The sequence below is a fragment of the Malaya genurostris genome, chromosome 1 (genome assembly GCF_030247185.1).
Source record: "Malaya genurostris strain Urasoe2022 chromosome 1, Malgen_1.1, whole genome shotgun sequence".
Taxonomy (NCBI): domain Eukaryota; kingdom Metazoa; phylum Arthropoda; class Insecta; order Diptera; family Culicidae; genus Malaya; species Malaya genurostris.
Window position 1 is genome coordinate 142,037,431 of NC_080570.1, and position 21,352 is coordinate 142,058,782.

The 21,352-nt window shown below is 36.5% G+C and overlaps 2 protein-coding genes across 2 annotated transcripts in view; one reads left to right on the forward strand and one right to left on the reverse strand.

The window, feature by feature from the left end:
• Nucleotides 1-21,352, forward strand: part of LOC131425983 (muscle-specific protein 20-like) — a 213,756-nt gene that overhangs the window by 48,331 nt on the left and 144,073 nt on the right. The gene's annotated exons all lie outside the window — the stretch shown is intronic.
• On the reverse strand, nucleotides 49-21,230 carry LOC131425981 (circadian clock-controlled protein daywake-like). Its single transcript, XM_058588329.1, has 5 exons — nucleotides 20,830-21,230; nucleotides 20,633-20,725; nucleotides 1,957-2,107; nucleotides 1,754-1,887; nucleotides 49-416 (listed from the first exon to the last, which is right to left on the reverse strand). The coding sequence occupies exons 1-5, from the start codon at nucleotides 20,906-20,908 to the stop codon at nucleotides 100-102; spliced, it is 774 nt and encodes a 257-aa protein (XP_058444312.1). The 5' UTR covers nucleotides 20,909-21,230; the 3' UTR covers nucleotides 49-99.

Sequence of the window (21,352 nt, forward strand, 5' to 3'; positions counted from 1 at the left end):
GAAGATTTTCGGTTTAAATTAAACTAGCAACGGTTTTTTTTACACACAAAAATATGATACTGATTTTATTTACAAGGGGAAAACAAAACAAAAGCAAACCTACCCGGAGCGCGGCAAATCCGCAACGAAGTACTCGGCCGGAATCTGGTGGAAGATGCTCTGCATTATCGCCAGCAGGATGTCCTCGATGGTTTTGGCGATAATCGGTTTCAGCGCTTCCGAAACGGGCCGCCAGTTGTCGTTCAGGTACTGATTGGTGCTGTCCTCCAGGACTTTCACTCCCTCGAACAGATTGCCCATGTGCAGCTTCAGGCCGGAAATGGTGTAGTCCACCTTACTGTCGGTAACATTGTAGAACACGTGGTTGTCCCGCTCGTACAGATTGGTAGTCGTCTTCATCACGATGTCCATTCCACCTGTGCGCGGGACGAGGGGCGGGGAAATGGATAAACGGTAAATAATTTGTTTTATTGACGTCGAGTAAAATCAGCTTCTATCTACTTCCTACTTCGGAGGGAAATAATCAACGGTTCTGAGAGTCGATGATGAAAAATTCATCACGATTTCATTAATGAAATCGTACGGATTTTGTGAGTAAATTCGTTAGGTCATTCCTGAAGCAAGAGGGCAGCAGGCAACAACAACAACAACCGATACTCTCCCCGGTGACTAGGGAAACAAAGCCAGCGAAATCATTTGTGAACACACGTCGGATTTTAACAGGGAAACTCCCTCGTTACGAGCTATAATGGAAATGAACCGTAGTAATGCGCCTGAACAGCACTAGCATCAGCCCAAGCCGGATCGTGACTTATCGGTGAAAAAAGCGTATGGAAAGATGACAATACTTCCCCTCCCCGGTCGGTCATCGGGCAACGGCACACCACCGGACGGGCATGGCCTCCTGGGAGCGTCACTTTACGAATGTATAAAATCACTGTTGGGCTGTGTTTGTGTTGTTCCTCTTTCTCTTCGTTCGTTTCGCATGTTCAGCCAACAAAGTTTATTTGACCCGAAACAACAGCCCTCCTCTCTAAACTGCTTCATTATTCACGACGATTTACTTTGCATTCACGGCAAAATGATCATTAGTTGTCATTAGATGGGTGCTACAGCATTTTCTTGCTATCGTAAATATCGACAATTTCCGGTAGATGGTTTATGTTAATAGAAATTATGGACATTTTTGAAATTGAAGTTTTCAAAAGAGTAATTCGACTAAAAACAAAGTTATGAAACCAAAAATAGGAAAACCCTTTTTTCGGACGGAACGATATTCTTGCGATATTCCGCAAACGCCCGAAGTTAGGCAAACTCCACGCACCAGAGTGCACAGAAGAGACACTTTCGCCTAGCCGAGTTTGGTACAAAACTGCCAGCTTCATACGCTTCCCGCCTGTTCGACCGTAGCAGTAAAATCCGTTCATCACACTCTTCGTCGGTCGGGTGATACGCGTGCGAAAAGTTTCGAGCGCCAAAAGGCGGCGGCTTGACAAAACCGCAATCGAGCGCCTTCGCTGGCAACTGCGCTCCTGGTGCGCAAACGTACTCGGCGCAATCTATTGAACTTTTTGTTTTGCCCCTTCCCAGCAGCGTAAAACAGAAAAAAAACATATCAGGCCTGCTGCGATGTCTGCCGACGGTGGTGCGCGTTCGTGTGTCAATACGTCAAAAGCAAACGCACCGAATTGCGTTCTTTTGTTTTGTTTTGTCACCTTAAAAAAAGTGAAAGATAGCAATTATGCATACTCACTCGGTTCAAACCAGCACTTGCCGTGACCGTTCAGCGGGATGACCAGGATACGACCCTGCATCAGATAGTTTCCCTCCAGACGCATCTTGGGCAGCTGAATGTGGGTGTCCCAACTGAAGTCCTTGCTGTTGACACTACGGATGGAAATCTAAAGATGTACAAATCACTTCGGCAAATGCACTGCCGGGAACGGGCGAACTTACACGTTGCGGACCACTTTCGTCTGAGCAAATCCGGTCACGATCACCTTCGACAGGGACGCGTTCACACTAACCGGGCCGTCTCCCTGCAGGATGCGAATCTTGCTGATCTTCATCGGGTCAATGGTTCCGACGTGTTCCAGACCTTCTATGCCTGTAGGTGATGGAAAGAAAATTGCTTTTTAGTAGTTTCATGTAATTCAAATTTTCACAGTAACTTATATTTGTCCAAACATGGCACAAGCTTTAAAAAACTGTTGGCATGGCAACAGTTACTTTGACAACATTCTTGCACAGTTGTTCTTTATGCCGAAACTAGGTCAGATCAAGTCGTACGAATGACCACATTGGGCAACTCCTTCAATACACTGAACGGTAGAAAACTGTCTCCAAGTCACGAGGCTAATGTCACATTCTAGCGCAGAACAGTGTAGGTCAAACCATATCTGGTGAATGGACTGATCTAAAAGGCTGAACTGTTCAGTCCACAGTGGTCCACTTGGCAGTACTTTAGATAGATCTCTGATAGAATCGTATGATCGTGAGTTAGATTGCGGATTAACACAGAGAATGTCCGTTCACTTTGAACACTGTTAAACTTAATTTTGATTTCGTCTAGAAAAAGATGCCGAAAACGAACGGCGAAGCGATATTTTACCGAAATTTCGGCAAAGATATCTTTTTACAAAAAAATCGGTTAATTTTTTCCGGTTTTCTTAGAAATTCAATTGATCGTTTTGTCGAAATCAGCAAATTAATGATATCAATTTACCGAAAGCTCGGCAAATAGCTTTTAGACAACCGAAATGCAGTGGTTCTTCAAAGTGATCATTTTTGTGCAAAACTGAGCGATGCGGATAAGTGCATATGCGGAATCAGTTGCAACTAAAAATTGTATCCGAATGAAGCGATATGTACCGTGATTAAAACAAATTGTCCTATATTTGGCGATTATTCGTAACAAGAAATCTCCCATAAAACCCCAACGCACATGCGATAATATCCTAGTAACGCGCTAATCTACTGCATGAAATTATTGATTGAATTCCGGTATGATATGTTTTCTTGAATATTCAATGTTTTGTTGAGCCATTAGTTTCGTTGTAGCCGCAATCTGATTTTCTGCACGAAATCAAATTGTTTTACAGTATTCTCTTCATCTGATATATTGTTCCGAGCCTATCCCAGTTCAACCCGCAACATAATGTAGAAATCAATAAATCTATGATAACGAGTTGAAGATCTCGGTAATTTATAGTCTTCCCAAAACCGAAAGTTTCGGTGAATTACTTGTCAGATGAAAAATACCGAGGATTTCAGCTGTTTTAAAGTTTGCCTCGGCTGCTCAAATCTCGGTAAAGTTTTGACGCAATTCAGCAAAAAAAAATAGAGTGAGTGGGATACTGCCCGGTAAATTGCTCAAGGTCTGAGGACAGAGGATCGCGTGTTGAGTTTTGAATCGACCACGTGGCTCGCTCAATTCCCTTTGCGAATCGTTTTCCTCTTGTACTCTCACGTATATAAGCAAACTGTACCGGGTTGCCAGCATAAATGTTATTATTTTGATGAAAAATTTTATCACATAAACCCGAACATTACATAGATTCCAATGAGCAATGAAATAATATTTAACTTTCACAAAGATTGAATGCGAAACAAAAAACGTGTTTGTATACAATGAAACGTCTGTGTGTTTGGCAGCCTTGTCGAGTCAATTTTGTTTCTCTCTCCTTTTTCAGAATGCTATCAGGAAACCAAAGCGAAAAAAAATGGCGGATGCATTGAAACTGACTTTATTTCACAGAATATGTTTTTATGTACTAACCGCATTTAAACTAAATTATCTAGACTTTGTCACGGTAGATTTAAGATACAAGCCTTCAAAGCCGAGATATTCGATGAACAAGTAGAGGTATGCATTTCCGAGCGTTCCAATTTTCAGCAGTTCTTCAGTCAGAAAAAAATACAACACGACCGCTAAACTCAATGAATCATTCTGAAAATTTCACAGAATATTCTCAACTAAATTTCAAAGGCATTGTCAGGTGGGTTTTTCTATATTCTGCACCGTTTCCAAGAAAATAAAATTTGAAACGAGAAAATAGCATAAAACCTACCACTTTACGTTACTGTCCCCAGCCCTTAAATAACTGCCCGATAATCTCCGGAATCCGAAGTCGAATTTGAATAAATTTCAATAGCAATTATTACACAACCAACATACACTACATTCCAAATTGATAAACTGCTCGCAAAAGTACTTGACTAAGGCTCTGAACCATTTCACGGGTAGTTTTAACTTTTGGTTGAAATCTTCACTCGAGCGGTTATTTTGATGTTGTCAAAAATAACCCTGCTCGAAAGCATGGTCATTTTTGACAGCTCGACGGTTATTTTCCGACACTGAAAAAAATCTTGCATAGAAAATTCTCATACCAATTGTTTAGTTAAAATTATTTCCAGTGCAAAATAAAACCAAACAACTTTTCATCCGTCAAACTTTGAAATTGGCCGCAGTTTCAATTAAACTTAACTACTCGACACCATATAACCACTCAAGTGTCAGATTTCAAACAAAAGTTGAAATTATCCGCGAAATTACTCAAAGCCTAACTACTGCGAAAAACTTCATGAAAACTATTCGTCAAAATTTTGAAAAACTACCCAAAAACTTCTAGAAAAACAACACGAAAAGTCAGCAGGAAAAAAAGATCTTGAAAAACTGTTCAAACACCACTATGCGAAAAATTGCACGAAAAAGTATTTGAAAATAATGGAAGGGGAGCACGAAAACTGCTCGAAACAACTTCTTGAAGAATTACTTGAAACTAGAAAAATTACACCAAAACTGATCGATAAACTGCTTCTAAAATCTGAAAATTGTCCGATTCACGGCTTTAAGAACTCCGATAAACTCCCGAATCCGAAGTTTACTAAATTTCAATTACAAATATTATATATATACAAGAAAACTGCGTGCAAAAAATGTATACAAAAACTTCTCAAACCTAATGTACGAAAAACTATTTGAAAAATTGCTTGAAAAGACAGCGACAGCAGCAACGAAACAGTATAAAACTACTCAAAAGCGTACTAGAAAAAGTAGTCGAAAAAACAGTACAAAAAAACTGCTCGAAACAACTACACGAAAAATTACTCGAAAAACTGCTAGAAAATGTTTTCGAAAGCTTACTAGAAAAACTGCTCGAAAAATCAGCTAGAAAAACTGCTTGAAAAGTACGCAACAAATACACAAAACTACTGGAATAAAATTTCCATATTGATAAACTGCTCGATAAAACTCTAAAAAAAACTTACAAAATACTACTCGAAAAACTGCTCGATAAAACTCTAAAAAACTGATAAAAACATCTCGACAATCTACTCGAAACATTACTTGACAAACTGCTCATAAACTACCCGAAGAATAGCTCGACACAACTCTGAAAGACTGTTCGATATTCTGCTCTAAAAGCCTGATGAACAGCCCGATAAACTGCTTGAATAACTTCCGAATAATCTCCGAAATCCAAAATCGGATTTCAATAGGATTTAGTATCAGGTTGTTATACAACTCCATATTAAAAATCTGCTCGAAAAAAGTTTTTGAAGAACTGCTCGACAACACACTTTGGAATTCATCAGCAATTACTATGATATCTAATATTTTCCTTAGTAGAATACTGCTCTAGAAAGTAGCACAAAAATTCGCTAGAAAAAACTGCATAGAAAACTCCCTGAAACACTCGAAAATGTACCCGAAAAACTGCTAGAAAAGACAACACGAAAACCGTTTGGAAATAACTTTCCGGGAAATTGGTCGAAAACCTACTAGAGAAACTGTTCAACAAAGATCTTCGAAAAACTGCTCGAAAAGTCAGCATTGAAAAAGTGTTTCAAACAAGTAATTTCTATCAATCGCCAATCGAGAAGACCTACAAATCAAGACAATTTGGGGCATATTTCTCAAGATTACTCTCTTCTTGTGTTCAGTACCAAATTGACATACTCTAACTGCTCGAAAAGATAACACGAGAAACTGTAAAAAATACTTGAAGAACAAAATTGAAATAACGGCTCAAAAATCTGCTGCCAAACTCTTTCAAAGTCTGCCCAAAAACTTCTCGAAAGGCAGCCAAGACGGCCATGAAATTTTTTTACAATCAGCCTGATAAAATGCTCCACAGACTGCATCAAAAACTGCTCGATAAACTCCCGAATCCGGAGTAGAATTTAAATTATTTTCAAAAACTAACTGCTATCCTAACAGAAATCTTCAAAAATCTGCTCGACAAACTGGTTTAAAAACTTCAATTCGCCAAAAATGTGCTCGAAAAACTTTTCCGAAAAAAAACTACATAAAAAATTAAATGAACTGCCCGATGACTGATTGATAAATTGCTTCAAAAACTACCCGATAGATTCCGGGATCTAAAGTTGGATTCAATAAAATTTATTAGCAGTTTAAAACCCCCCCACCCCCCCCCCAACCCCCCCCCCCCCCCCCCGCCTCCATTGTCCCATATTGACAATTTTCTCGAAAAGTACGTAAAAAAACTAGTCGAATAACTGTTCGACACAGCCTTGAAAAATAGGCAGAAACCTCTTTGAAAAAAACTGCTCAAATAAACAGTACGAAAAATTGCCTGAAACAATACTTGAACAATTGCTCAAACTACTCGAAAAATTGCTCGACACAATTCTGAAATACTGTCCAACAGACTGCTTCAAAAATCTAATAAAATTCACTAGCCAATATTCTACTTCAAACACCTTAAATGTAAGAAAAATGCTCGAAAAGACAGTACGATAAACAATTCGAAACAACTGCACAAAAGACTGCTAGGAAAACTACTCGAAAATGTGCTTGAAAAACTGCTCGAAACAAACTCTTGATAATTGTTCAAAAACATATTCGAGAAAGTATTCGAAAATTGCACCAATAACTTAAAAAATAACTTGATAAACTCGAGAAACTAATCGAAAAACTGCTTGAGAATGTACTTGAAAACTTCTTAAAAAGACAGCAACTGTTTGAAACAGTTCCTCGAAGAAGTATTCAAAAAATTACTCAAAATAGTAGTGAAAAAGACAGCGCAAAAAACAAAAAACTGTTAAGACGTCCGAAAAACTCAGGAATCCAAAGACGAATTTCAATAAAAACTAATAACAATTATTTTGCTACTTCATACACGTCCTTTCTTACAAGAAAACTGTTCGAAAACGATTTATTAATTTTAGTTTGACGTAAAGCCGCCATGACTAAGTTCAGTTTTTGCAATGACTGAGCGGAAATATATATTGGAGAAGCCAAGTGAAAGAAAAACTAACAGAAAACATGAATTTTTGGAAAAAGATACGCTCAGAGACAGGACTCGAACCTGCGTTCTTATGCATTCCGTGCATACGCGCTACCATTTCGCCACTCTGATCTTGTTTTAGTCACTCTAAAAAAAACTGTTCGAAAAGACAGCACGAAAAAATGCTCAAAACAACTCGCAAAACTTTTTGAAAACAGGCTTGAAAAGACAACACGAAAATTGTTCGAAACTGGTGTCTGGTTACTTAGAACGACAACTTGATGAACACATAGTTTGTTGTACGGACGATTCGTTCTGTTGGATGGTCGTGCTGGTGCAGGTGTCTACTGTCGTGAAATGAGACTAGAGCAGTCTCATTCACTTGGTGGTTATTGTACTGTATTCCAAGTAGAAATCTACGCTATTATGTGTGTGGTATATTGATACTCCAATAAAATCCGGACTCCGAAGTAGGATTTTCAACAAACTCAAATGCAGTTATTTAACTATCCCATACAGTAACTCGTTAGTCATTAAGTTTCCAGTACGCAGTGAGTATGTGAAAATAAATCTTTTCTGTACGGGGATACTTCTATTACATACTTATAGAAACTATAATGAAACAACCAACTCCCTGCTGTGAATGGTGAAACAGAGGATTCAAAAGTCAAAGAATGATCATATTAATTTTGCAGTGTAAATACAATGTACAACAAAACTGTTCAATTAGTTTGAGTATGACTGTGTTAGTGTGTAAACCGCGTGGACGAATGCTGGTGGATGACGGACAACAGTGGAAATGGTGGTGGGTGTTTACAAAAGAATTGATATCCGCGTTTTCCAAAATATCACTTTACTAAAATCCGCTTAGGCTGTGAATCATTTCGCGGTTAATTTGAACTTATGGTTAAAATCTAGGACAGGACCAGACAACCGGGTTCTTTTTCCAGAAAAATATTTCTCTTCTTATTCCGGTTGCTCCCTGCTGTAAGTAATAAATGCCTCGGGATCACTGTTGCCAGTAGAGATAATTATTCATTCTGAAAACTTTCTCCCCTTATAACATGCAATTATTTATCATTTGAAAACACTTAGACAAATGTTATATCGGTCAAAAATAAAGCTCTGGATTCATTTTGATCAGATGTTTGTTTTGAAGAAAACGTTTAGTTGAAACAGCCTAATAAAATTTTTCTAAAACACTCAATTTTGGTAAATTAATTTTTGCAGCTTTATTAACTAAAATATTCAACATATTCTATTTGAGAAAAATAATAACAATCAGAAGTATCCAAAGATTCGGTGCTATTCTCAACCAACATAATCAATATTATCGTCCATATCACACTTCGTGATTTCAAACTTTCTCTTTGTATCATCCAGTGATTGTTAAATGTATTCGTAAACTTTGCGCATTGACAGGACTTAAAAACAAATTGAACTTAAATCCTATTGAAATTAATAATTTTGAAAAGATGACCCGAAAAATAAAATATCCAATATCAAGCTACATTGTTACCGACGATACTGACAACACTTTTTCTACCACCCTGCAGTAATATTGATTTCAACAACTTGTACTTGCTTATGTCAATTTCAACCAATCACGAGCTGGTCCGAAATTGGTCCTAAAAGTGGATTAACAATTGTCAGGTCCTGTCCTAGGTTAAAATCTGACACTCGAGCGGTTAATTTGATGTTGTCAAAAATATTCCAGCTCGAGAGTTATTTTTTACAGATCGATGTTTATTTTCCTACACTGAAAAAAATTTTGCAATGAAAATTGTAATATTAATTCTTTAGTTGAAATTATTTCCAGTGGAAAATAAACCCAAATAACTTTCCGTCCGTCAAATTTAAGTTTTAGTTGAATTTAACTACTCGACACAAAATAACCACTCAAGTGTCAGACTTCAACCAAAAGTTTGAATTAACCGCGAAATGGTTCACAGCCTTAGAGAGAAACTTTTTCTATCGTATAGCGGCCCTTACACGATCATTAAAAGTGTCATTACTAAAAAGTAATGACACTTTTAATGATCGTGTAAGGTCTACGAGTTCAGTAATGACACGAGTAATGATGGAATTCCGGATTTTCGATCATTAGCGGCCCTTACACGAGCAATAAAAATGTCATTTTAAATGATGACTTAGTAATGATGTATTTCAAATTTGTTAGAAATCTCGTCATTACTGCACCATTACACGTTCATTAAAATGATATTATTTTTTAGTAATGACATTTTTAATGACTCGTGTAAGGGTCGCTATTATCAACATTATTTCTTCTTCTTATTTTTTTTGTGGAAGTGCTGAATATCGTCAGTTGTATTAGATGAGAAAATTTGACAACCATGAAGTAAACATTCTCTTCAGAACCAGGGATGCTAGGTTCACAGATTAATCTGTGTTTCACAGATTTTCAATTTTCTGCACAAATTTAAAAAATGACACAGATTTTCACAGATTTTTGAAAATTTTCACAGATTCTGGAATAAATCACAGATTTTCACAGGTTTTTGAAATCGAGCACAGTTTAGCCCCAAAAAGTACACAACGGCAGAGGAAAAAGGTACAGAGCGTGTTGGTAGTGAGACCTTTTTTTGCTCACCAAATTGATTTCGATCTGCTATTATGGTACGGGAAACGGGCACAGATTTTCACAGACAGGTTTTTGGCTTGGTTACAGATTTTTGAAAAAATTACCTGGCATCCCTTGTTCAGAACTATAAGTGAAAAAAAACTCTGCAAATGGCAAAGTGTAGATTTAAATTATTATTGTTTCATTAACCTTAACGTTGCAATGGCAAATCAAATTATTTTCAGCTAAACGAAGATAAAGAATATTGCTAATATTCTTTAATTACTAAGAGAAAGTTATTCTGGTTGCAAGCCCCGTGCTGGAGTAGTTACAAATACTCATCATTAATAATGAACGTGTAACGCTAAAAAGTAATGATGTACAGTAATGCAGTAATGACGAGCGTTTGAGCAGAAGTGTCATTACTTAGTTACACACTCTCAAAAAAAGTACGTCGCTTCCGATTTTTTCGTAAATCCTATTCCAATGGAAGTTTTTAAGAAAGAATAAAATTTATTCAAATATAACTAGTCAAATCTACACATCAAAAAAACTTTTTTGAGCGGTTAGTGGAATAAACTTAATTGTTTTAAAATTATTTCCAATTTATTTCACTATAAAATCTTCACTATCTCGTCATTAGTGGTGAGATACTAAAGATTTTATAGTGGAATTAAATGGAATTAATTTTCTTCTTAGGCGATACACTTATTTAAAGAATGCTAATTATTATTTATATTTTTTCTTCGCTTCTTTTTCAGGTAATTGAACTATTTTTAATCACTGGAGTCGATGGTGAGTTTTAAAGGAAACACCAAATGAAACAATCGTCTTATTTAACATCCTGCAAGATGCGCATAAGAGGAGCGTCAAAGTTAATCAAAGTTTACATGTAAGTAAACGCAAAAGTACGTCTGGTAATGATTTAGCTAAACTGGTAAATGCAATTCTGTTTGCATGCATATTTTTCACCTCGAAGCAAGAGACACAATCTTAACTCCAGCCGACATTTCTGCAATGCAAGCCTCTACGCTTTTCGTTCTAGTCACGAGTGCAAATACCAACGAAGTTCTAACCATAGCATGTTTTGCACATATGGTTCCAAAGTGTCATTGTCAACTGACTGGTCTCAAACTGGTTGCCATGGTTAGTAGCGCTCCAGCGGACTCCAATTACAGTCAACGGCCAACTTGATCTGCTCGCAATTGAGGTTATGTATGCGCCCGCATGTGAAGTAAGCGAACGCGCAAAACAAGTAAACATTGGCAACACACAACCGACCGACCAACTGCAGTGTTTATGCTTATTGATATATGAAAAATTTTGCGGAAATCCGATTCTGGCTGGCTGTGGTCGATCAGAATGCAAATGCAGTACACCAGTTTATGGTGCACACGATGCTGTATGCCAGCTATTCTCCGCCGTGCCCTGGCAAGGTTACGCAATATGTTGAGAAGAGACTGTGATCAGATACTCAGATGATCGGAATTGAGGTCAGTTCTTCGGGGGCGCTCGATCATCACATGGCAACGGAATCGAGTAGAACTGCAGTCGCAGAAGTGGCGATTGTGCAATCTCGTTGAAACGTAGCCTCACCTGCCGTAGCCATCCGATGATCCGGAGTGGGTTTTTCACGATCAACGTACAATGTTAGGGTTTAATTACTGTGCTTTATGTGTGTATGTGCATGGTTGTGCTGTGTACGAGTGTGTGTTAGTCAGTTGTTTTGAAGGTAGCTATTTCCGCGCTGTGTTCAAACGTTTTTTTTTTGCAAGTTGTCCAGTTAAATAATAAACAATCAACCTATCCCGTAGAGTTGCACTCAAATGACACCGTTAGAGACTGTAAGTCATCTACAGTCACCTCATACTCAGTAATTTTTTCTGTTACTCATGCCCGACGAACCACGATTGAAGGCAATAATAATCGGTTGCGTTTGGATATTTGTTGTCACAGTAGGAATTATTATAGTGAGCTAAATGTGGGGAATTCCTTTTATTGTTTTTGATTTTGTTTAGAACCAGTTCATCTTCAAATGCAATCTGGAAAAACTTTTCCATTATAGGTTTACTTAACTCGAAAGAAAGTTTTTCAACTATTGAGTTTATCAACGAATTAAATTGAGCTTCTTTGATTCTACGCATCATACAGTAAATTTTCAGTTATTAGTTAATGAGTCAAAGATTCAAAGATTCAAGGTTCAAAGATTCAAAGATTCAAAGATTTAAAGATTCAAAGATTTAAAGATTCAAAGATTCAAAGATTCAAAGATTCAAAGATTCAAAGATTCAAAGATTCAAAGATTCAAAGATTCAAAGATTCAAAGATTCAAAGATTCAAAGATTCAAACATTCAAAGATTCAAAGATTCAAAGATTCAAAGATTCAAAGATTCAAAGATTCAAAGATTCAAAGATTCAAAGATTCAAAGATTCAAAGATTCAAAGATTCAAAGATTCAAAGATTCAAAGATTCAAAGATTCAAAGATTCAAAGATTCAAAGATTCAAAGATTCAAAGATTCAAAGATTCAAAGATTCAAAGATTCAAAGATTCAAAGGTTCAAAGATTCAAAGACTCAAAGATTCAAAGATTCAAAGATTCAAAGATTCAAAGATTCAAAGATTCAAAGACTAAAAGATTCAAAGATTCAAAGATTCAAAGATTCAAAGATTCAAAGATTCAAAGATTCAAAGATTCAAAGATTCAAAGATTCAAAGATTCAAAGATTCAAAGATTCAAAGATTCAAAGATTCAAAGATTCAAAGATTCAAAGATTCAAAGATTCAAAGATTCAAAGATTCAAAGATTCAAAGATTCAAAGATTCAAAGATTCAAAGATTCAAAGATTCAAAGATTCAAAGATTCAAAGATTCAAAGATTCAAAGATTCAAAGATTCAAAGATTCAAAGATTCAAAGATTCAAAGATTCAAAGATTCAAAGATTCAAAGATTCAAAGATTCAAAGATTCAAAGATTCAAAGATTCAAAGATTCAAAGATTCAAAGATTCAAAGATTCAAAGATTCAAAGATTCAAAGATTCAAAGATTCAAAGATTCAAAGATTCAAAGATTCAAAGATTCAAAGATTCAAAGATTCAAAGATTCAAAGATTCAAAGATTCAAAGATTCAAAGATTCAAAGATTCAAAGATTCAAAGATTCAAAGATTGAAAGATTGAAAGATTGAAAGATTCAAAGATTCAAAGATTCAAAGATTCAAAGATTCAAAGATTCAAAGATTCAAAGATTCAAAGATTCAAAGATTCAAAGATTCAAAGATTCAAAGATTCAAAGATTCAAAGATTCAAAGATTCAAAGATTCAAAGATTCAAAGATTCAAAGATTCAAAGATTCAAAGATTCAAAGATTCAAAGATTCAAAGATTCAAAGATTCAAAGATTCAAAGATTCAAAGATTCAAAGATTCAAAGATTCAAAGATTCAAAGATTCAAAGATTCAAAGATTCAAAGATTCAAAGATTCAAAGATTCAAAGATTCAAAGATTCAAAGATTCAAAGATTCAAAGATTCAAAGATTCAAAGATTCAAAGATTCAAAGATTCAAAGATTCAAAGATTCAAAGATTCAAAGATTCAAAGATTCAAAGATTCAAAGATTCAAAGATTCAAAGATTCAAAAAGATTCAAAGATTCAAAGATTCAAAGATTCAAAGATTCAAAGATTCAAAGATTCAAAGATTCAAAGATTCAAAGATTCAAAGATTCAAAGATTCAAAGATTCAAAGATTCAAAGATTCAAAGATTCAAAGATTCAAAGATTCAAAGATTCAAAGATTCAAAGATTCAAAGATTCAAAGATTCAAAGATTCAAAGATTCAAAGATTCAAAGATTCAAAGATTCAAAGATTCAAAGATTCAAAGATTCAAAGATTCAAAGATTCAAAGATTCAAAGATTCAAAGATTCAAAGATTCAAAGATTCAAAGATTCAAAGATTCAAAGATTCAAAGATTCAAAGATTCAAAGATTCAAAGATTCAAAGATTCAAAGATTCAAAGATTCAAAGATTCAAAGATTCAAAGATTCAAAGATTCAAAGATTCAAAGATTCAAAGATTCAAAGATTCAAAGGTTCAAAGATTCAAAGACTCAAAGATTCAACCATTTGAAAATTCAATTATTTAAAGGGTCAAAGTTGGAAGATTAGTTTTTGATTGTAAATTTATAATAAATATTTGAAAATCAGCCATGTAATTTGAAATGATATTTACAAAATTGTATACTTATAAAAATCGATGGCAAGATTCCGGCAGCTGTCAAAATTTTGCATACGAAATTGCGTCATTCTCCCACCACGTCACGTCTTGGAAGATCGTTCGTCCTTCTTTTTTTCTGTTCGACTTCATTTGATATTCGCCAATATTGCATGTAAAATAAAAACGAGTTTTAACACTAGGAAAATGAAATGAAAATACCGGTATATTGGGGAAACAAAACTTTGCATATCGTGTTTGGTAGTGGAAATGTTATGTTAGAACTAGAACCAAAGACACTAAAAATAAAGAGCAGATTCAAAATGCTCGTACCATCCGACTGAGACAGAATTCTCTGCCAGAAACGGTTGTTGAATTGTTACCAGACTCTTGCCGGAATTCGACCAGCATTGTGGCAAAATCTTCTGGCAGGAATCAGAACAAATTGGCTCAAATGACACGTTCCTCTTGATATTTGGAGATTTGTGCCTTGCCATCAATATGTTTTTAGCATCATTTTCCCGATGTATAAGAGGGAAGGATTGAAGGGAAATGGTAAGGTTTGGACTAGGAGGATGGGGAAAATTGACAACAAAAAACACAAAGAAGCAGAAGTAAATTCTGCACCACTAAGGGATGCTGAACAATCTGCTAGGGATCACATTTAGTGGAAGCAGAAGTAAATTCTGAACCTCTACGAGGTCCCGAACAGTCTGCTGTTAATAAAAACTCCAACCCTCGAGAGGATTCAGAGATCTTACAAAAGCAACACCATTCTGCACTCCCGGAAGAATGCAGAACGATTTGCAGTATGTACGAGCAGAAGTAAATTCGGTACCCCCTAAAGAAAGCTAAACAATCTGCTAACCCCTATTTAAGGTGAATACAGAAAGGATTCATTCACTCTAGGAAGAACGATGAACCCTTCTGACTATAGCTTCTTACCACATTGGGTGAGAAACGAGAGAATATCCTTTAATTTTAGCTCCGCATACACAGACTCAACCATGTATGGAGAACCAAAAACCCGGATACGTAGCTGCGTCAATGAGGGACAGTTACAAACCAGATGATATGAAGTACCGTAATCGCATTCACACAAATCACACGAATAATACTCAGCACGTTGAATAGTAGCCATGTGATAATTGAGCTTGCAATGTCTAGTCAGAGCTATGACCAGAATACTGCAATGATGCTTGGAAAAATGCAGTAGACACTTTGATATTTTCAGATTTAAATCTGGTAGAAATGCTTTTGTCTGAGCGCAAGTTTGCAAGCTGCGCCAGTAGCGGACATGTTTGGATGCAGCCAAGAACTAATCTTGTGCTTTATCCAACTAGTTGAAAGTGGTAAAGCTGGTTCAGGACCAACGAAATCATTCGTTGCACCAGCTCTAGCCAACTCATCAGCCCACTCATTTCCAGTAATACAAGAATGGCCGGGTACCCATAAGAAGTAAACAGCATTTGAAATGTTGAGGTCTTCAATTTGAGTTCGACATGCGATCACTAGATTCGACCGTGAATCATTCGAACTGAGTGCTTTTAAAGCTGCCTGACTGTCGGAACAAAAATAAATTCGTTTACCACAGATTCTCTGCTGAAGTGCTGATTGTATTCCACCCAGAATCGCGTAGATTTCTGCTTGGAATACAGTCCAGTATCTACCAAGTGAATGAGACTGCTCTAGTCTCATTTCACGACAGTAGACACCAGCACGACCATTCAACAGAGAACCGTCCGTATAACAAACTATGTGTTCATCAAGTTGTCGTTCCAAACAACCAGACAACCATTCCTCACGAAGAGGATAGCTCACATTGAATGTTTTGAAAGGAAAACTGCATGTGAGAGTTAGGTCACTAGGAGCAAGTAAATACTCATCCCACATAACCTTTTGAGACGAGACGAGTTTTGACACTAGGAAAATGAAATGAAAATACTGGTATATTGGGGAAACAAAACTTTGCATATCGTGTTTGGTAGTGGAAAACTTATGTTAAAACTAGAACCAAAGGCACTAAAAAAAAAACCGATTCTAAACGCTCCTACCATCTGGCTGAGACAGAATTCTCTGCCGGAAACGGTTGTTGCATTGTTGCCAGACTCTTGCCGGAATTCTCTCAGCATTCTGGCAAAACCTTCTGGCAGACACTGGCCAGGTGTCTGGAGGGAAATCTGCCAGGCACATGCAAGTGAGACATAGAATATATCACAGTGCTGCACTATTTTGGCGAGCACGAATTTGACATTTCTCTCATTTCTTGTATGTACGAGATTCGATGAATGTCGCTTACGATTTGTTTGTGAAATGTGAGAGCTGGATATCTTGATAATATGATGTGTTAGCTAGAACTCAAAACCGCAGGGGTATTTCGAATGATGAAAAAAAAACTTTATATTTTATTCGGCTGAAGTACGCTCCACACGTTATATCCGATGACCGTTACCGGCTAGGAATGGCAGAGGAAAGGAGCAATTATTAACAATTTTAACACGCTATCTCAACCTCACGGATCGTTTTTACATCCGTTTTTTATAATAAAAAGTCGGTTATTCCAGCAATTCTAATACCTTTCTATAGATTTCTCTATAGAAAGGTATTAGAATTGCTAAAAAAAACCGGCAAAACCTAAAACAAATCTAAACTACCGACGAAGTCCCGTTAACGCTGATGGAAGTTTACTGAACGTCTGAATCGTACTTAGAACTGTTTGAGGGTAGGTGTTTCGTAATGAAAACAAATAGTTTAACGGAACCGGTCACTCTAAATGGTGAGATCAGTTGTTCGATCTGTTCGATAGATGAACTTCAAACGTAAGATGAAATTTGGGAGCATTCGCTTCGAGTTTCCGCATCACTATATCAACAGTATTTAACGATTTTCGAACGCCTTTTTCTGTGGTATTGCTTCTTGTAGCCGATGCAGCAAAGATATTGATATTTTTTCCGAAAATTTTACCGATCGTACAACCGCTGGAATTTCGGAGACAAAAGAACCGAGAACTGTAATATATTTTAAGTGCGTACATTCTACAATAATTGTGACAACAATACCCAGCATATGATGCCGAGACGATGAGACGAAACGTGCCAGTTGAACCAATTTATTCTGATTATTTTAGATGCTCGAATACTTCTGGCTTAAAAAACGTACCTTTTCACGATTGTTTCGAAAAGTGTAGATTCAAGAGCTGATAGAATCTAGACATGTAAGCATCATGTTTGAAAAAAATCACATGAAAATTCCACTTAACTCATAAAATTAGTGTAAAAACGGTTGATTTTCAATGGAAAAACGGTCATTTATTTTTTGTTAACTTGAATTTGACGATCATTTTATGATTTTTGTGAGTTCTTGTGAAATTCGTGCCATTAATAAGAAATACTCAACTTGGCATGCCGCTTTATTGTGAATAAGCTTATGCATGAACAACTATTTCAAAGCAATGAAATTTATCAATATTCGTGCTATGCGAAAAATATGTACTGCAAGCCACATCAGTTTACTTCTTTCACACTCTATTGCTAAACATAGGTTCAAAAGTTCATGTCGATTACTCAATTATGGCGTTTTCTACACACATGAAGCTTAATTTTGATCTCGGCTAAAAAAGATGCCGAGAACAAACGAAGAAGCGATCTTCTACTGATATTTCAGCAAATATAACTTGTTTTTTTTCCAAAGTAGTCGGTTTATTATTTTCAATTTCTCGACAATTCGAAATGTTAAACTGATATTTGGTTTAGTAAATTATGGTGCTTACCAATAATCAGTCGGTTTTCCGAATTGAGTAAATTAATGACATCCAACTTACCGGAATCTCGGCAAACAACTTTTAGACAACCGAAATTCGATGATTTATCAAAGTAGCCATTTCTCTTCGGTGCAAAACTAATGGCATTTTCGTTCTTAACGGGTGTAGGGAAGAAAAGGATGCCTTGATTACACCCAAATTGAAGCGAATATAAAGACTGTCCCAAAAAGTATGGACGCAACCAAAAACCGCTGCCATTTCGCATTGGTTCAGAATCTGTCAATTTTTATGGCTGCGTCCTATTGTTTACACTCTTCTCTAACCACTTGTGCAGTTGTTTATTCGTTTTCATTAGTTTGTTTCGAAATGCGTGGACTTTCAGCAGAACAACGTCGAAAAATTGTGTAAAATTGGTGCACAGAACGCGGACTGTCACTGAGAAAGATTGCAAAAATTGAAGGAGTAAGTGAAAAAGTTCAGTTGGATAAACGTATACTGAAGGCGTTCGAGCAAAAGAAGGAGGTTTCAGTTGAGGATGTGGCTAAAAAAGTGGGCACTTCGAAGTCAAATGTTTGTCGTGCTAAAGAACGATTGAATCTTCGAACCTGTAAGAAGCAGAAACAACCAAAACGTAGTCCAAAACAAGAAGCATCGATCAGGCCGAGTGTTCGGAAGCTGTACAATACGATTATTGCTGGAAATTTGAACTGCATAATCATGGACGACGAAACCTACGTGAAACACGATTACAAATCCTTACCGGGACCACAATATTATACGGTGCGAGAAGGGTATTAAACCAGTCCAAGACATCGATTGAAGTCGAAAAAATTGCTAAGAAAGCTATGGTCTGGCAAGCAATTTGTAGCTGCGGTAAGATTTCGAAACCCTTGTTCACCACTGCTTCAATGAACAGCGAAATATACATCAAGTAATGTTTACAAAAACGACTTCCACCCATGATTCGAAGCCACAAGGATCCTGTTGTTTTCTGGCCAGATATTGCTTCTTGCCACTACTCGAAATCAACGGTATACTACCAAAAATGTCACTTTCCTCCCAAAAGACATGAATCCACCAGATTGCCTACAACTTCGACCAATTGAGAAATTTTGGGCATTAACGAAGGCACATCGTAGGAAACATGTCTCGGCAGCCGAAACTATTCAACAGTTCGAAAAAGATTGGAAAAAAGTGTCAAAACCAAGGCCAAGAAGTCTGTACGGAATTTAATGAGGAACGTTCGCAAGAAGGTGCGCCAGATAGTCTACAATGGCTAAATAGCAAATGTTGAGAATAATATTCCGTTGTTGTAGTCTAATATTATCAGTATATCGAATAAAATTTGAATATCTAACCCTTGTGAATTATTTACAGCGAAATCAAAGTGCGTTCATACTTTCTGGGACAGTCTTTATAATTTCCAAATAAATTTTTAACAAGATGCAACAACCGATTTCGATTCAGATCGGTTAGGAATCGGTTGTCCTATCCGATTCGGAACCCATTTGGAAATCATACTGAATTCCGATACAAATTCCAGACGAGTTAACTGCATGGCTAATGTTGAAATCAATAAATCTTTGACAAATTTCAATTGCGCACAACATTAAAAAATTCCACAAGAAATTACACGATGTCCTAGAAAGGGTAGGTAGGTAAGGTAGAAGCCTCCCTCATTGTAGTTTTTTTTTGTGTTATGAAAATCGGGCACACTTTCTTTTAACACAAACTATACTTAACTTAAACTGAGCATATTCGCGTCACTACACAATCACAGCCATAGAGGCGGAGCATACGAAAGCAATACTATAAACTATAAACAAAAGAAGGAGTGTTTGTTGGTCGATTGATTTTATATAAAATAAAATCAAAATTATTTTTTTTGTTAGAAATGTATTGGTGCATCAAGTTTTGTTCATTCGTTCATAGTGTATATTTTGGAACGTTACCTCAATTCAAATTGGGATTTATAATTCCTACATTAGATTGGCTATGGGAAAAATATTGTAAAAATAATTTCCGGGTAATTCTAACTAGTTTTTGATTTGTTATAGACGAATTTTGCGCTAAATCGTATTCAGAGTTAACAGCACCCTCTCAGCTTTCACCGAAACTTGTACATGAAAACTTTGTCACAAAAAAAAACACATACTTGCATACTTAATTTTATCTAAAAATGATCTAAAAAGAATGATTTGATAAGGGCCAAACTTTTTTTACCATTTTTTTTATAATGACTGTAGTCGAAAACTGACGAAACCTATAAAAAAGTGTCGTATGCGCAGTTTTTACAAAGTTAAACAAGTTTTTTAATGAAAAAATATTGAGAAAAATTCTAATCGACTCATAGAGTCGATAAGAAAAAAAACAATTTTTGATTTTAATGACAATCAAACATTCACGTTGGACACAGATAAGGAAAAAAAGGTATTCGAAAAAAAAACTTTTCCTTGTCAAAGCTTTGCAGATCGACTTCCAATTTTCAAAATCGATATTTTTCAGTGTAGGAGTCGATTAAGATTTTTCCATGTTTTTATTCGAAAACTTGACTTATTTTGTAAAAATCACTCATACAGCATCTGCGACATTTGAATTTGTAGCAATTGTTTTTTTTATGTGGTGGGTAACTAATCATTTTTTTGTTTTTTTACAACCAGGATTTTTCTGAAAGATGGAGTCTCAATTCACTTCGTGTGTACGGTAAATTTCTGACATCTATTGTACACATGATTTCTAATTTGATTCATTTATTCAATCAATAATTTTGACAGTAGAAAAGCTTAGAGTGCAGCATTTACAAACATCAATCTGAAAACTTAACGTACCTGTCACCAGCTTGTCAAACAATCCCTGCACGGACTCGGTGGAACATCCGATGAAGTCCTTATCCGCAAAACGGCATGTTTTAATGAACTCGGCTATACAATAAATTAAGCAAGAGAAAAAAACAGTACAACCTTCAATCGGATCGATCTTTTGCGGAGTAAGTCGGCCGAAAGCAAAAGCAAAAGCAAAAACCTACGCTTCACGTCAAACTTCATCGCCCAGCACAGCTGTCCCAGGAACAACACCGCCATCCACCGCATCGTGACACTTTTCATTTTTCGCACACTTTCACGCTCGCCGCCGCCAAAATTCTCAACTGTTACCGATATTGCACCGTTTCGGTATTGTTGTTTTCTTTTCTTTATGGCTATCACCTTCTGATCTGTGGCGATCAGGTTTTCGCACAAACCGTTGCCAATCCGGGAGCAACCTTAACGGCGAACCGGTTAATTTATTGTACAGAACCTTTTCGGAGTAACGTCTCGCGTCAGACCTTCAGTTCTATTGCACTCTTGCGGAGTGCCACGGACCGTTCGAGTACCGAAAACTTTCTGTTAGGCTGCAACAGATCGCAAGTCATTAAATAAGTAGTCTCGGCTAGGCTAACAACCGGTAATACTAACTACCGACCCGAAGCTGATTATTTGATCTACACGGCGGTGCAGTTTAGAACTCGCATATGACTTCGCTGGTACACCGAACGAAGTTTGTTTCCGAGC

Coding starts and splice junctions, on each gene's coding strand:
- LOC131425981 (XM_058588329.1), bottom strand. CDS start 20,908: ATGAAAAGTGTCACGATGCGGTGGATGGCGGTGTTGTTCCTGGGACAG. Junction 2,108..20,632: donor GTTTGACAAGCTGGTGACAG/GTACGTTAAGTT, acceptor CATCACCTACAG/GCATAGAAGGTCTGGAACAC. Junction 417..1,753: donor CAAGTGCTGGTTTGAACCGA/GTGAGTATGCAT, acceptor TCCCGCGCACAG/GTGGAATGGACATCGTGATG.